This window comes from Apodemus sylvaticus, chromosome 11, assembly GCF_947179515.1.
Source record: "Apodemus sylvaticus chromosome 11, mApoSyl1.1, whole genome shotgun sequence".
Classification (NCBI taxonomy): Eukaryota; Metazoa; Chordata; class Mammalia; order Rodentia; family Muridae; genus Apodemus; species Apodemus sylvaticus.
This window is the reverse complement of record NC_067482.1, coordinates 46,576,328-46,594,703: the sequence shown is the minus strand read 5'-3', so window position 1 is coordinate 46,594,703 and position 18,376 is coordinate 46,576,328. Positions and strand designations below refer to the sequence as shown.

General features: G+C 41.1%; 1 protein-coding gene across 1 annotated transcript in view; it reads left to right on the top strand.

Moving 5' to 3' along the window:
• Positions 1–18,376, top strand: part of Nwd2 (NACHT and WD repeat domain containing 2) — a 160,972-nt gene that overhangs the window by 65,527 nt on the left and 77,069 nt on the right. Inside the window, exon 2 of the mRNA XM_052199248.1 lies at positions 13,406–13,494. Within this exon, the coding sequence (XP_052055208.1) occupies positions 13,406–13,494 (89 nt within the window). The remainder of the gene's footprint in view (positions 1–13,405; positions 13,495–18,376) is intronic.

Genomic DNA, 18,376 nt, shown 5'->3' with positions numbered 1-18,376 from the left:
CAGCATCTACTTTGTCATATCAGTCCAGTTTCACAAATGATTAATGATATTATCAATGTAACCTGCTATTAATTAGAAATAATGTGGGATTTTGATATATGATAAATTTCCAAAAAATTAATTTGCTTTAATATTCTTATTATAATAGAATCTATTTGTGCAATCATTTATCAAATATTGATTATCTTTGGAACCTGCTTTAATTTCCATAATGCCAGTATGTATGAGAAATTCCCTGCCTTTGAATTCACAGTTTAATAGAGGAATTAACTAAAAATATTAATTATAATTAATTATAAGAGATCGGTAAGTGATATCATACAGGGGTGAGCAGAGTGGGTGTCTTGGGGAAGGTCTTTCTGACTCTTGCAAGAAGTAACAAAGTGTGTTGTCTTCACTCATGAGAGCCACACAAAGGGTGTGTACAATAGATCCCCACTCCTGAGTGGAGAAAGCTGCTTTTGGGAGGTCAGAACTCAGGGTCAAGTAGCATGAAAATGTATCTAGAAGACACATGGTAATTTATAACAGAAGATAGAATGCAATCAGAAGACGTGTTTCCAACTGCTAAGCATCTGATTCTTCTACCTCTAGACCACTGATGATCAACCAGGTCTTTGATGATCGAATTACTGTTTGCTCTTTTCCTCTTGAACTTTAACTCTGGTTGCTGGACACTGCATCAGAAAGTGGTATATGAAAGGCAGGTGACAGTTTAAACAAAAAGGAGGCTTTGGACTCTTCAGGTTGAAAGAGAGAAAAAAATGGAACAAATTCAAAAGACATTTATAGTACAGAACTGACATGACGTGTTAACAGTGAGACAAGAAAGGCTGAATGACTGGTTGGGTACAGAAGATTTGTCAAGGAGAACCAGCACTTGAGAAAGCTAGTGCATAAGAAATTAAATAGTAGATCCAGCAGTTAAGTAAAATTATCCAGAGTCACCAGCTAAAAAGCTTGGATACAGTAGACAATTCAGGTGGCAACCCATGGACAGAAAGCTTAGAGCTAGGAAAGTATTAGTGGTGCAATGATAGAATCTTCCTCACCGAGAGATCTGGCAGCGGCGGCAGCGGCAGCGGCGGCGGCGGCAGCAGTGGCAGTGCAGCAGTGGCTGGTCCAGCTGAAGGGCCATCAGCAGTGGAACCAAGGCAACACAGGGTCCAGTTAGGCCCCTGCGCCCATGGCCACTGACCTTCGCTGACCAGCCGGGCTGCAAGCAGCTGCGGTTTTGCGGCGCCTTTCGCTGCACAGACGCCACTTCAGAACTCGGACTCCCGCCAGTCAGGAGAGGCTCACCTCCATCTTGGTTTCAGACTCCAGAGAGATCGGATAGACTGAGGTACACAAACATAATCCTAGGCCAACACCGTTAGCCTGCACCCAGGCCCTGGGCTGTTCCGGGGGCCATCGGGGTGCCAACCCAGCCAGGAGGCTTTTTGCCCTGGTCTGCGCGCGCGCGCCGCAATTTTGCCTACAGGATGACAGAGAGCTCTGGCGGACAGAGCCGTAACAGGCATTGCCTGAGGCTAACAAAGCAGGGGACTAGACCCCAAAAAGCCCAGGACTGACCCCAAGAATTGGGCGGCTTGGTGGGCCATCTGTGTGTCAACCCGCCCAGGAGGTTGTTAGCACAGCAGACTCTCCCAGCGCTTTCGGGGAGCATGAGGACGCACACACGCCATCCTGGTCACCTGGCAGACCCAATTAACAGTCATAGCCCTAGGGGAACCTTGGCCTCCCAGGCTTTTGCCTGGACTCAGGGCCTGGGCGGCCAGGCTAACCTTGTGTGCGCCAGCCCGGTTGGGGGATCGGCTGCCCAGGGGAGTGATCAGAACACAGGGGAGGTCCCGGCAGCATACACCCTCGGCGCTCCCTGGGGGTACACACGGGCTCCATCTGGTCCACAGACACAATCTGGGGCAAGGCCTCAGGCGGGAGCCCTCAGCTCAACTCTCTCCGCTTCTGGATCCAGATCAGCCTGAGCTGCAGCACCACATCTCCAGGTCCTGCAAGAGGCTAGAGGGGCTTCCGGGCGGCCAGCTGGGAGAAGTCGGTGTGCTCTGGTGAATCCAGCGGGCCCCAGCTGGAGCCTTCGGGTGCCTGCTTCGGGATCTGAATAGCCTGGGCAGCAGCACCCTGTCTATAGACAGTGCAGGAGGTAAGCTGTGCACCAGAGGCCAACTGAGAAGGGGCAGCTTGCACTGGTGAGACCAGCACTGACAAGACAAACTAACACCAGTGAGAACTAGATGGCAAAAGGTAAATGCAGGAACATCACTAACAGAAATCAAGGCAATATGGCAATATCTGAACCCAATTCTCCTCTACCAACATGTCCTGGATACCCCATCACACCAGTAAAACAAGATTTGGATTTAAAATCACTGGTCATGATGCTGGTACAGGAACACATGAAGGACATACTTAAAGAAATTCAGGAGAAAATGGATCAAAAGTTAGAAGCCCTTGCAAGGGAAACACAAAAATCATTGAAAGAAATCCAGGCGAATACAAAAGCCAACAATGAGGAAACACAAAAAAACACTTGAAGAAATACAGGAGAACTTTGGTCAACAGGCTGAGGTCATGAAAGAGGAAACACAAAAATCTCTTAAAGAATTACAGGAAAGCACAAACAAGCAAGTGAAGGAGCTAAGCAAAACCATCCAGGATCTAAAATCAGAAGTAGAAACAACTAAGAAAACTCAAAGGGAGACAACTTTGGAGATAGAAAGCCTTGGAAAGAAATCAGGGGACAGAGATGCAAATATCAACAACAGAATACAAGAGATAGAAGAAAGAATCTCAGATGCTGAAGATTCCATAGAAATCATGGACTCAACAGTTAAAGAAAATGCAAAATGCAAAAAGCTTGTAACCCAAAATATCCAGGAAATCCAGGACACAATGAGAAGACCAAACCTAAGGATTATAGGCATAGATGAGAGTGAAGATTTACAAGTTAAAGGGCCAGCAAATATCTTCAATAAAATTATGGAAGAAAACTTCCCTAACCTAAAGAGAGAGAGATGCCCATGAATATACAAGAAGCCTACAGAACTCCAAACAGACTGGACCAGAACAGAAATACTTCCCGTCACATAATAATCAAAACACCAAATGTTCTAAACAAAGAAAGAATATTAAAGGCAGTAAGAGAAAAAGGCCAAGTAACATATATAGGAAGACCTATCAGAATCACAGGAGACTTTTCACCTGAGACTATGAAGGCTAGAAGGTCCTGGGCAGATCTCATGCAGACTCTAAGAGAACACAAATGCCAACCAAAACTACTATATCCAGCAAAACTCTCAATCAACATAGATGGAGAAACTAAGATATTTCATGACAAAACCAAGTTTACCCAATATCTATCCACAAACCCAGCCCTACAAAGGATAATAGGAGGAAAACACCAATACAAGGAGGGAAACTTCACCCTGGAAAAAGCAAGATAGTAACCTTTCATCAAACCCAAAAGAAGTTAAGCCATCAAATTTAAAAAATAACGTCAAAAATGATAGGAAGTAACAATCACTATTCCTTAATATCTCTTAACATCAATGGACTCAATGCCCCAATAAAAAGACACAGACTAACTGACTGGATAAGCAAACAGGACCCTACATTTTGCTGCTTACAGGAAACACACCTCAGGGTCAAAGACAAACACTACCTTAGAGTAAAAGGCTGGAAGACAATTTTACAAGCAAATGGTCTCAGGAAACAAGCTGGAGTAGCCATTTTAATATCAGATAAAATTGACTTTCAACCCAAAGTCATCAAAAGAGATTCTGAGGGACACTTCTTGCTGGTCAAAGGAAAAATACAACAAGAAGAACTCTCAATCCTGAACATCTATGCTCCAAATGCAAGGGCACCCTCTTTCGTAAAAGAAACTTTATTAAAACTCAAAGCACACATTACACCTAACACAATAATTGTGGGTGACTTCAACACTGCACTTTCCTCAATGGACCGATCAGGAAAACAGAAACTAAACAGGAACACAATGAAACTAATTGAAGCTTTGGACCAATTAGATTTAACAGATATATAGAGAGCATTCTATCCTAAAGCAAAAGAATATACCTTTTTCTCAGCACCTCATGGTACCTTCTCCAAAATCGACCATATAATTGGTCACAAGACAGACCTCAACAAATATAAGAAGATAGAACTAATCCCATGCCACCTATCAGATCACTATGGAGTAAAAGTGGTCTTCAATAGCAACAAAAACAACAGAAAACCCACATACATGTGGAAACTGAACAATATTTTACTCAATGATACCTTGGTCAAGGAAGAAATAAATAAAGAAATTATAGACTTTTTAGAACACAATGAAAATGAAAACACAACATACCCAAATCTATGGGACACAATGAAAGCAGTGCTAAGAGGAAAACTCATAGCCCTGAGTGCCTCCAAAAAGAAAATGGAGAGAGCATACATTACCAGCTTAATGACACACCTGAAAGCCCTGGAACAAAAAGAAGCTATTTCACCCAGGAGGAGTAGAAGGCAGGAAATCATCAAACTCAGGGCCGAAATCAATCAAGTAGAAACAAAGAGAAACATACAAAAAAATCAACAAAACCAGGAGCTGGTTCTTTGAAAAAATCAACAAGATAGATAAACCCTTAGCCAGACTGACCAAAGGGCACAGAGAAAGTATCCAAATTAACAAACTTAGAAATGAAAAGGGAGATATAACATCAGAAACTGAGGAAATCCAAAAAAATTATCAGATCCTACTACAAGAGACTGTACTCAACACAACTGGAGAATCTGGAGGAAATGGACAATTTCCTTGACAGATACCAAATACCAAAATTAAATCAGGACCAACTAGACCATCTAAACAGTCCCATAATGCCTAAAGAAATAGAAGGAGTCATAGAAAGTCTTCCAACCAAAAAAAGCACAGGACCAGATGGTTTCAGTGCAGAATTCTATCAGACCTTCAAAGAAGAGTTAACACCAATACTCTTCAAACTATTCCACAAAATAAAAACAGAAGGAACACTACCCAATTCCTTCTACGAAGCCACAATTACGCTGATACCAAAGCCACACAAAGATTCAACAAAGAAAGAGAACTTCAGACCAATTTCCCTTATGAACATCGATGCAAAAATACTCAATAAAATTCTTGCCAACCGAATCCAAGAACACATCAAAACGATCATCCACCATGATCAAGTAGGCTTTATCCCGGGAATGCAGGGTTGGTACAATATACGGAAATCCATCAATACAATCCACTACATAAACAAACTCAAAGAACAAAACCACATGGTCATTTCATTGGATGCTGAAAAAGCATTTGACAAAATTCATCATCCTTTCATGCTTAAAGTCTTGGAGAGAACAGGAATTCAAGGCCCATACCTAAACATAGTAAAAGCAATATACAGCAAACCAGTAGCCAGCATCAAACTAAATGGAGAGAAACTTGAAGCAATCCCACTGAAATCAGGGACCAGACAAGGCTGCCCCCTTTCTCCTTATCTTTTCAATATTGTACTTGAGGTACTAGCTCGGGCAATTCAACAACATAAGGAGGTCAAAGGGATACAAATTGGAAAGGAAGAAGTCAAACTATCATTATTTGCAGACGACATGATAGTCTACCTAAGTGACCCAAAAAACTCCACTAGAGAGCTCCTACAGCTGATAAACAACTTCAGCAAAGTGGCAGGTTATAAAATCAACACAAGCAAATCAGTGGCCTTCCTATACTCAAAGGATAAGCAGGCTGAGAAAGAAATTAGGGAAATGACCCCCTTCACAATAGCCACAAACAGTATAAAGTATCTTGGGGTGACTCTTACCAAACATGTGAAAGATCTGTATGACGAGAACTTCAAAACTCTGAAGAAGGAAATGGAAGAAGACATCAAAAAATGGGAAAACCTCCCATGCTCATGGATCGGTAGAATCAATATAGTTAAAATGGCCATTTTGCCAAAAGCAATCTACAGATTCAATGCAATACCCATCAAAATCCCAACTCAATTCTTCAAAGAGTTAGAAAGAGCAATTATCAAATTCATCTGGAACAATAAAAAACCCAGGATAGCTTAAACTATTCTCAGCAACAAAAGAAAATCTGCGGGAATCAGTATCCCTGACCTCAAGCAATACTACAGAGCAATAGTGTTAAAAACTGCATGGTATTGGTACAGTGACAGGCAGGAGGATCAATGGAACAGGATTGAAGATCCAGAAATGAACCCACACACCTATGGCCACTTGATCCTCTAAAAAAGAGACTGAAAACATCCAATGGAAAAAAGATAGCCTTTTCAACAAATGGTGCTGGTTCAACTGGAGGTCAGCATGCAGAAGAATGCGAATCGATCCATCCTTGTCTCCTTGTACTAAGCTCAAATCCAAATGGATCAAGGACCTCCACATAAAGCCAGACACTCTGATGCTAATAGAAAAGAAACTGGGGAAGATCCTTGAGGACATCGGTACAGGGAGAAAGTTTCTGAACAGAACACCAATAGCGTATGCTCTAAGAGCAAGAATTGACAAATGGGACCTCATAAAATTACAAAGTTTCTGTAAGGCAAAGGACACCATCAAGAGGAAAAATCGGCAACCAACAAATTGGGAAAAGATCTTCACCAATCCTACGTCAGATAGAGGGCTAATATCCAATATATATATAAAGAACTCAAGAAGTTAGACTCCAGAAAACCGAACAACCCTATTAAAAAATGGGGTACACAGTTAAACAAAGAATTCTCACCTGAAGAACTTCGGATGGTGGAGAAGCATCTTAAAAAAATGCTCAACTTCATTAGTCATTAGGGAAATGCAAATCAAAACAACCCTGAGATTTCATCTTACACCAGTCAGAATGGCTAAGATTAAAAATTCAGGAGACAGCAGGTGTTGGAGAGGGTGTGGAGAAAGAGGAACACTCCTCCACTGCTGGTGGGGTTGCAAATTGGTACAACCACCCTGGAAATCAGTCTGGCGGTTCCTCAGAAAACTGGGCACCTCACTTCCAGAAGATCCTGCTATACCACTCCTGGGCATATACCCAGAGGATTCCCCACCATGTAATAAGGATACATGCTCTACTATGTTCATAGCAGCCCTATTTATAATTGCCAGATGCTGGAAAGAACCCAGGTATTTCTCAACAGAAGAGTGGATGCAAAAAATGTGGTATATCTACACAATGGAGTACTATTCGGCCATTAGAAACAATGAATTCATGAAATTCTTAGGCAAATTGATGGAGCTAGAGAACATCATACTAAGTGAGGTAACCCAGACTCAAAAGGTGAATCATGGTATGCACTCACTAATAAGTGGATATTAACCTAGAAAACTGGAATACCCAAAACATAATCCACACATCAAATGAGGTACAAGAAGAAAGGAGGAGCGGCCCCTGGTTCTGGAAAGACTCAGTGAAGCAGTATTCGGCAAAACCAGAACGGGGAAGTGGGAAGGGGTAGGTGGGAGGACAGGGGAAGAGAAGGGGGCTTACGGGACTTTCGGGGAGTGGGGGGCTAGAAAAGGGGAAATCATTTGAAATGTAAATAAATTATATCGAATAAAAAAATTAAAAAAAAAAAAAAGAATCTTCCTCACCTGCCAGAAATGTCAGAGCCACTGTATGGTGCCCAGTTTGTGTGGTGCATCTTAAACAGGCTGACTCTGGCAGCGTTGGAAAAATAATTTGACCTAATGCCCTTAGACTCAAGCCTGGGTGAAGCAGGAGCTGTATGAAGTTCCCACAAGCATGGTCTTTTCAGCATTCCAACCTTGGAATTAATCTCATCTCTTGTTGGGATAAAAATCAACAAGTTCCAAAGATTATAAACTTGACTAAAAATTCTTACCACTAATGTACTTCCTGTGGGTAATTCAGACACTGCACATAAGTATCCATTAGCTCCCAAATTACCCAGAAACTATTTAGAAAGCAGATTCTCAAATCCTAATAGTTATTGGAGACATAGTATAAATGTAGCTTTTCAGAGATTTTAGGATCTGAGCAGAGGTGTCGCAAACCCAATGACAATGTGTGAAAATTTAAATCATAAAGCACCTTGCCTCTTTGAGGTCCCTTCTAATATATAATAGTCTGTGAGTTCATTTTTTCCTGTCTGTGATATTCAAATAATTCTAATTACTAAACTTCCAGATTTGCTGTTGGTGTGAATCAGGACTTTTTTATCTAATTAAGCCAGCTTATCTATTGAAACTCATAATTAATCCATTCTATCTTAATTACATTTCAGTTTTGAGATTCAGTCATCATATATTAACATAAATGTAGGAAAAATTGAGTCATTTTGTGATAGAATGATGTGGAATGTCTGTTAGATACAGTCACATGCTTCCTTCACATATTTAGAAAGGTTCAAAATAACTTAGTGAAAATTCATTCATATCCCACGAGAAATTCACAAATCAAAAAGGAAGTCAGTATTTCAATTTGTTCATTTGACCGACATCAACTGCTTAAACTCTACCACATATTTTTCATAATTTCATATTCTCTTGCTTTTACATTTGTCCAGTGAAGAACTGTAAAGCAGTATCTCTAGGAAGCTGTTCTGCTTCTGGGGATAATTGCAGGGTCACAGTGCTCACCAGCTTACTCTTCTCCTGGTGCATAGTGGATCTTTTCTTCACTCATAATCACTGAAGACATAGGGGGGGGAGCAAATGAAAGCCCCTGGAGCATGCATTCTTACAGGAGCACAGACTGTAGCAGGAACCAGCACTGGGCAAATAAGTATGCAATGGTAGAAGATGCCTTCGTGACTTCTGTAGTCAGTGCTCCTCTCTGAGGGGATAGAATTGAAGCTGGCACTTAAATGACACTATGAGGTCATGAGCTGATCATAGGATCGGGCATTTCAGGACACGATGGAAGCAAAGACCCGGTGTAGAAGTCTAACCCTCAACAGAAGAATGGATGCAAAAAATGTGGTATATATACACAATGGAGTACTATTCAGCCATTAGAAACAATGAATTCATGAAATTCTTAGGCAAATGGATGGAGCTGGAGAACATCATACTAAGTGAGGTAACCCAGTCTCAAAAGATCAATCATGGTATGCACTCACTGATAACTGGATATTAACCTAGAAAACTGGAATACCCAAAACATAATCCACACATCAAATGAGGTACAAGAAGAACGGAGGAGTGGCCCCTGGTTCTGGAAAGACTCAGTGTAGCAGTATAGGGCAAAACCAGAACAGGGAAGTGGAAAGGGGTGGGTGGGAGAACACGGGGAGGGAAAGGGGCTTATGTGATTTTCAGGGAGTGGGGAACCAGAAAAGGGGAAATCATTTAAAATGTAAATAAAAAATATATCGAATAAAATAAAAATACATCGAAAAACAAAAGAAGTCTAACTCAGGGACAGTGATTGCCAGTGTAGGGAGTGAAACACACAGAGAAAGTATTGAGAGATAAACTTATGGCAAGAGACAATGTTCAACCAAGAGAGTGTAGATTCCTATACTCCTAGACATGTAGTCTGAGCTACACTTGGAAAAATCAGTCTGAGGAGTCTGTGGTAAATGGATTGGAGGATTCCAATATGGAACTGGGCACGGTCCAAATGAGGAAGACCTTGAGTTCTGTTCAAATGAGGAAGACCTCGAGTTCTATCCTAAAGGCAAAAGAACTTTTTATTCTTTCCCAATCCTTTCCCAAATCCAATTTGATCATTGTCCCTGCCATTGTCCTCTCCTCCCTCTCCCTTTCTTTCTCTCATCAAACCCCTTCTTTTTCTCAAGTTCCATTCCTGCTTTCATTGCTTTTTGATTTGTTTATGGCCCACTGTGTTTGATTAGGGTTACCTTCCTGAGTGAGGGTATAGGAGGTTGTTTTCTTGATCAAGGGAAGCTTAACAATGGCAGATGGCTACTTCTCTCTCTCTCTCTCTCTCTCTCTCTCTCTCTCTCTCTCTCTCTCTCTCTCTCTCTCTCTCTCTCCTCTCTCTCTTTCTCTCTCCCTATCTCTCTCCTCTTTCTCTCTCCCTATCTCTCTCTCCTCTCTCTCTCTCTCACTCTCTGCTCTCTCTCTTTCTCTCTCCCTATCTCTCTCCTCTCTCTTTCTCTCTCCCTATCTCTCTCCTCCCCCCCCTCTCTCTCTCTTACACACACACACACACACACACACACACACATAACCATTATCTGCTTAAAGTTTCTTGGGTGCGTAGAAACTCATGAGTCCCTCCCCAATCTATGACAGAATATTGTGCGGCCCAGTCCTTTTTATATATCTGAATATGCTGCCTACAAATCTGTATGTGAACCATATATGTGCATGGTGCCCACGGGGGTCAGAAAAGGTCACTGGATCCCCTAGAAATTGAGCTATGGACAGTTGTGAGCTACCATGTAAATCCTGGATGCCAAACCCAGGAGCTCTACAAGACTGACAAATGCTCTTAACCACTGAGACATCACTCTAGTCCCAGATGGGCAGGTAGATACTGGCACTGTGATTTCATAGGTGCAACAGTCATATCATGCCAAGAAAAAAATCATTTCATGTCCCCCCTTCCTGCACTCTGAGTCTTACACTCTTTCTGCCCTCTCTGATGTTCCCCAAATCTTATAGAAGATGATAAAGAGATGCTATTGAGGACTGAAAACTCAACAACCACTTATTCCCAGCACTTTCACCAGTAAGAAATCTCTGCACTAACTAATTTGCACTTGAAAAAGAAGCTTCTCTGACCAAGGATGAGAGCTGCAGTAATCAATGTGTATAAACAGAAATTTTTAGATGGCAGATTGATATCGTGTCTATATACCAAGACAACAGTGACAGAGTCTTCCCTAGGCTAGTGATATGCAGGCTGTTGGAAGAAAAAAGTCATTAACAGTCCTACCAAACTCTAAAAAGCTTGTATGTTGTAACACCAACATGTCAAGCAAGATGTATCCACTGGTGTCATAGTGGTATAATAGCCAACCACTTTCTGGTTGGATTTAGGCCTGTTGACTCCTGAGGAAAAAGTAGTCCTATAAACTTGATATTGTTTACTGCTGTTCTTGGAGGGACTGAGGATGAAACCAGGGCCTTATTCATGCCAAGAAAGACCTCTATACTTTAGTAGTTTTTATTTCACACATCCCTTACCTTAGAATAAATTATTGCATACACTATATTCACAGTTTTCACATGTGTCTATTTCTGCTGTTGTAGTAAACTAATTCCTGGTGTGGCTACCTGAATTCAAGTCTAAACTTAGCTCTTAGAGGCATCTAACCTGTAGTACCTTTCTCAACACTTCTACCGTTTGTATTCTTTTAATTAAATACAGGAAAATATACATATAAGGTTACTTTTTCATAGAGTCCTCATTAGAAATTACTTAAACTAATGCACACGGAAGTACTTGATATGCTAACAGACTGTCATAAACACTAAAGAAATGTTAATGAGTAGGTGCTACACTGCTCTTTTCCTCCTGGCTATTGTATATTAAAATCTTAGCACCGAATAATAAGAATTAGCAATAAGAATGTGTTATGTTCCTCATATTATACCATAGTTATTTCTGTGTATCAAGCATCAATTTTCAAATTTTAATGGCAATGATTCCTATTTAACATAACTCCACATTTGGATTTGGAGGTACAGCATCTTTCTTTGTCATCCTGGGTGTCCTGGAGCTCACTGTGTAGAAAGTTCATGCAGGCCCTGGGCTCACAGAGGTCCATTCACCTCTGCCTCTCCAGGGCAGGGATTACAGGCATAGGCCACCATGCCCAGCTAGAATTTATTTTTCAAATGACCTTTCAGTGCTTTGATTTTTAAAATATGCTAACTTTTTTTTAGAGATATTGACTATTATCAGCTCTATTATAAAGTTAATGTTTTCAGCTTTTAAAATAGGTCAAGGGAGAGTGGCTATCTGATCCCAAGATTATATAAATCATACAGAAGCTTAATATGCTGCCACTAGCAATGCTGTGCCACCACCAGGCTTGTTCGGCATGGCCCTCCTGCATTCTTCTCCCATTAGGCTCTGGACCACATTGCCTCTAAGGTGGGAAAAGACTAATTTCCCAGGTCACAAATTATCTGAAATCCTTGTATTCCTCGCTTCTGGCTTCCCTGTAAACACCAGCTTTGTACCATGCTGCAGAGCTACAGCTGCATTCTCGTCCCGTGATGGGTTATTTGCTTCTCAAAATAGGCTTGAGAACAGTGGGAAAATAGGGTAGGTCAGCACAACATATGGCTGAATTTTCATGGACAGATGTGCTGGAGAATAACAAGGATATTTTTTAAGTTATTATCTTTGTTATAAATGAGATGTGCAGATATTTTATATTATAGCTGGAATTAAGGTACGTTCAGAAAATATACTTTTCATGAGATAACACATTAACCTAGTTCTTGAATACTGTCGCTCTCGTGTTTCCTAAAATCAGGTAGACAACAGATTCTTGGCAGCCAGAATCTCAAGAATGTCACCACTAATGGCAGAATTTTGGCATTCAGCAACACAGAAAGCTTTGATGCTCCCCCCTCTTCAAATGTTTAAAATTAAATACATGATGCTTCTCGAGTTCTATTTCAGGTTCTCTGCTACTTCTTGCATTTTCAAATAACTGGGAATAAAAAATATTTTATTTCAGAATTCTTATGTGATAAAGCATTTATAGAAACAGTTCCAGCCTCTGATATACAACGTGGCATCCCTGAGCCCAGGGTGGAAGATGTCATGTGTGAAACCACTGCTCCACTGACTCTATGGACAGTGGAATCTGATAGCTGTGAATAGTGGTTTCCATGATTGTTTTAATAATTTTAATAATCATTCCTATTTATTGTGCTGAGTGTGTGGTTGCCGCATTTCACTTTGTAAAAAACGGGATTATTCCTGAACATTATAGGAAATAATAGTATAGTCCAGATAGATGTGTATCTATAATTAAACCAATCAAACTGTATGTTTTTTTTAATGCTTGTGGTATCTGAAGCTCAAATATTTGATAGGCCCAAGTGCTTCCTTCTCCTTCCTCCAAAGAGGGTAGAGCATGGATGTTGGAAAGTTTGGTATAAATACCTGCCTGGATATAAACCATCAGTTCTAAGTTCTCAGCCTCACTGGCCACACCCATCTGACAGTTGGGGTTGTCATTCATCCATTGGATTAACTCTTTTGCATAGGCCTAGAGGATGGATCCCTATGGAATTAGCCTAGCAGCCAAGGATCACATCAGTTCACAACTGAGCATCCCACTTTGATTACATTTATATGATTAGTTATAGTCAGTAATTTTCTAAGATATGTGTGTGTGTGTGTGTGTGTGTGTGTGTGTGTGTGTGTGTGTATTGGCATACTCACTTGACATGTGATTGTTTTCTGTTATAGATACAGGAGCAGAACGGCAGGCACTAAGAGAAACCGTGTATCCGAAACTGCGAGAATTCTGCAGAGAAAACTATGGGTTGGAATTTCAGGTAATATTCACCTTGTTTTCCATCATGATCTGAATAGGAAGTTTGCTTCTCAGTACAGTGTGGGTGCTACAAAAGACAAATTTTAAGCTCCATATTTTTTTTATGTCTTTAAATATGGGAAAACAAATGCATGGAAAATGCAGATAACTTAGTTAATTTTGACAATTTCATATTTATGCTTCTGTTTCTTGGACTCTGCCTGGTGTTGGGAATATTTTTCTTCAAACCATATTTATTTTAATTTCCTTAGTCTCTATTCTTACCAAAATGCTGAAAGTTGATGAAGCTTCAGCCTTAAGCTATTGCCAACAGGAATTTATTACAACAGGACCAGATTTTTACAATACTTCCTTTCAGAAGGTGGAAAACCCTCCTCTTATCCTATCTGTAAGTCTGTACCTATGTGTGGAATGTCATCTTCCCTAAGGACTTCAGTACTGTACCTTTCCCAAACCTCACCCCCTCTGTGTGTGTGTGTGTGTGTGTGTGTGTGTGTGTGTGTGTGTGTGTGTACCTATGTGTGGAATGTCATCTTCCCTAAGAACTTCAGTACTGTACCTTTCCCAAACCTCACCCCCCTGTGTGTGTGTGTGTGTGTGTGTGTGTGTGTGTGTGTGTGTGTGTGTGTGTATGTGCTGGTCCTTCAAAGACAGTAAGCACACACATCGTTACTAAAGTTCACCAACTCCAGCAATTTTACTTATTTTGCCACATGATAGAAAAAAATTGCTATATGTATCTTGGACATCCAAAATCTAAAGTTGGCAGCTTCCAAAGGAAATAGTATTATTTATTCAGAACTTTTCAGCCTCATTTACCATGAAAATCTTAACTGTCAGGTGTTCTGAACTCCGTGTTTATGTGTCAGGTGATGAATATGTAATTAGGCTTCAAGGTAGAATAGTGCATCACTCACATTGTGAGAGGAAGAAAATTTCACCCTCCATTTGTTGCATCCTGGATAAATAGTTTATCTCAGTACACCTCATGATGATTTCAAATATGGCTTAGGAAGTAATCACCTCTAAATGGCTTCAATCTTGATACACATTGTCAGTCAGCAGTGGGCCATTATGAAACACACGCTGAGCAGTTACTCATAAGTCACCATTTACTTGATAAATGGGAACCTAAATTAAATCCTTCGACATGACTTCAGCAGTGCCTTCTCTGGGGATCCTGGCTGCACTGATAACAGCTCCCCAATTGTTACAAACTCCCAACCTGTCAAGATTCCCAAGGACTTGGACATTCCTTGGAGACTCAATTACCATAGGGAGAGGAAAGTGTCTCGCAATGTTAATCGTGCCTTTAAGTTCATTGTGCATCATTTCTGTCAGCAGAGGGAGGGAGGTGTTGAGTACAGAACACCTGTCACAAAACGAGGCATCAGCTGAGATTAGCAAAGGAAGGAAATAGAAGGGATAAAAGTGGTTTTTGTAAATTAAAGGTAACCATGGGTGAGGACTCAAATAGCCAAAGAAACACTCCAAAAGGACCCACAGAGTAACCTGATGGCTGGGGTCAGTGTAGACGAGAGTGCTAGAGGTGAGGTGGCAGCACACACAAAAATGAGCACAGAAACATACGTGATCCTAGATGCCTTCCCCTACCCTTGCTAAAGGGCAGCATCTAAACCAACCATGGGAATGGGGTTCATGTGAGATGGTGCTGAGATTAAAGCAAAATGTGCCAAGCTGCATTTGCTCGCCAGCTGCTAGCATAGCAGAAGCCCAAATGCACGTTATCGGAATCTTCCAAGAATGTACCTTGTGGCGCAGCTCTCTGTGGGCAGTTAATTATACATCTTTTCCTGGAAGATAGGTTTTCTAGGGAACAGTTCTCTTTCCTCAACTGCAACAAGATGTGTTCCCAGGGGCTTGGTAAGAAACAAGTTCATCCGCAGTGCTCCAGATTACATCCTCAGTGAGGCATTGAACCCATAGGAAACAAAGCTTGGCACCCTTCCCCACCCCCATGCCCACCCCCACCACACCCCCCACCCTACCCCCACCTCCGCCCCTCCCCCCAGAATGAAAGCCTTCTTTGCCTCTAGCAGGCCTTTGTTTAGGATGCTGTTTTCTTGAACTCTGACTCCCTCCCAACTATACTTTTTTCTTGGCTGGTTCTTCCCACCATTGCCTTCTGGAGTCATCTCATTCTCAGGACTCCTTTCATCTAATCTCAGATCTCTATCCATCTATCAATCTATGCACCTATCTATCTATCTATCTATCTATCTATCTGTGACTATAAGTGTCACTTTTAGTTCTTAAACCTTGAACCCTGCCCCCCTTAAGTTCCTTACCACGACTACTGACTCCTTCCTCTTCAGGGGACTATTTTCTAACCATTCCAATGCTCTCCACTTCCTAGGGGCATGTACCTTGGGACCTAAAGTCAACCCCACATGCCCCTTTAATGTCACATTATTTTAGCTTTTTGGATTGTGTGTGCCACTGTTGGATGTTTTTTCTTGTTTTGTTATAGATTGCCTTTCTTACCTCTTCCCACTAGAATCTAAACTTCACAATATGAAGCACTAGCCTTCCCCCCTGGCAGCTACATCTCTCCTCCTAGGGTGGTGCCTGTTATCAGTGAGACTTAGTAGGAACTTTCAGCATAAAAGTGAATGGAAGAAGAGATGATGTAAACTTGCCACCTTAAGAAAAAATTTTCTGATCACCAGACCCTGACAGGATATGACACATATCCTCCCCTGCAATCTTCTAAAAACCTTTTCACAATAACCGTACATTGAATTCATTCAATGAGAGTCTATAGAACACTGGACTAACACTGACTAACATCCTAAGTGCTAGAAACATGGGAACAGAGCAGACAATCCCTTTTTCATAAAGGGACTAATACTGTTGAGGGAGGCAGGTGATAAGCAAATTCTAAGGATGATAAATGCATCTTACTGAGTGAAAACTTCATGAGAAATAAATCTGGCTTTGGGAAGTTAGGGGAGACCAGGTGGCCAGGAAGGATTTGCTGACAAGATGATATTTAAACAAATATCTTCAGACAGTGACAAAGCAAATCACGCAGATGTCTGGAGGAGGAGTCCAGACATGAGGAACAAGAAGGAAGTCCCAAGAAGGGAAAGAGAATGTTTAGAATACTCCATGATCAGTGAGGACACATATGCATAGAGGGGGTAAGGGACTAATTCTAGAAGACATCAAAGTTGATCACGCAGGATCCTATAAAGCAGGAACAAGGATTTGGAATTTTAGAGTGGTTCAGAGAGATGCCTCAGTGGGTACAGGTACCTACACCATCAAGGCTGACAACCGAGTCGCATCCCCAGAAACTACATAATGGAAGGAAAGGAATCATTTCTACAAGTTGTCCTCTGACGACTGCATATGCATGTGGCATGTGTGCAGCCACGCCCACACATACAAATACATATATAAAATGTAAATAATGAAAGTAATAAAGGGTGTGAAACTGAGTTACTTTTAAAGCTATGCTCTGAAGTAAAGAGATTGGCAAAGGGAGGGTCTGTCTGCCTCTGCCCTGCGATGGTGAGGTTATAGGCACACATGCTTGGCTTTTATCTGTGTGCTTGGTATTAAAACCCAAGTCCTCTCACTTTCACAGTAGATGCCCTTAGCCTCTCTCCAGCCCAATATTTATTCTTTAAGAAACAGAAAGCTTGGCCGGGCGGTGGTGGCGCACACATTTAATCCCAGCACTTGGGAGGCAGAGGCAGGTGAATTTCTGAGTTTGGGCCAGCCTGGTCTACAAAGTGAGGTCTAGGACAGCCAGGGCTACACAGAGAAACCCTATCTTGGAAGGAAGGAAAGAAAGAAAGAAAGAAAGAAAGAAAGAAAGAAAGAAAGAAAGAAAGAAAGAAAGAAAGAAAGAAAGAAAGAAAGAAAGAAAGAAAGAAAGAAAGAAAGAAAGAAAGAAAGAAAGAAAGAAAGAAAGGAAAGGAAAGGAAAGGAAAGGAAAGGAAAGGAAAGGAAAGGAAAGGAAAGGAAAGGAAAGGAAAGGAAAGGAAAGGAAAGGAAAGGAAAGGAAAGGAAAGGAAAGGAAAGGAAAGGAAAGGAAAGGAAAGGAAAGGAAAGGAAGGAGAAGAAAGCTCTTCCTTAAGGGTACATAGTGCCTCATTCCTGGTCTTTACCAGCATGTAGCATCTAACACTTTAATCACTTTTAATTTCTCTCCTCCACTAAGTGAAAGCTCTCAAAAGCCAGCAACTATGTTATTATATCTTTCTATTATCAGCATCTCTCATAATATCTGCCACATAGTGGATGTAAAATAAATGCTGGTTGGTTGAACTGAATATATTGAGTCAAAAAATAAATGAGATTCTGTAGAATCTCTGGAGAGCTATAGAAAACAGCAGTCACCCATGCAAGTCATACCTACGGCTGCAAAATTCTCCATAATCCTGATAATGATTTAATATTACACTTGAAGCCAATATATCCAAAACATGCCATCAATGTAAAAAATGTTTATAGTGTATTTTACATACTGTTTTCATCTTAAGTGTCAAATCCTAATGTATACTTTACATGGCAAACACATCCAAATGTGAACTAACCTCTTTTGAGCCACTGGGCAGATACATATGGACGGTAGAGCTTCCAGGCAGTGCAGAGCAGTTCTAGATGGTAATGAGCTCCTGGTGGGATCATCCTGATGGGAAGAAGCCTGGCCTTCCAGGGACAGGCTTTCCGCTGACAGCAGCAAAGAAAGCAATTAGCTAGATGAGCAAAAAGGAATGGAGTTCATTTATGCATGTTAAGTACCCAGAAAAATATAAAGAAAATAATTGTTCACCAGCCAAAATAGTAATTTAAAATTTCCTCATTCTTCTTGGTCATTGAATTGATAGAATATGTCATCTGAAGTGGTT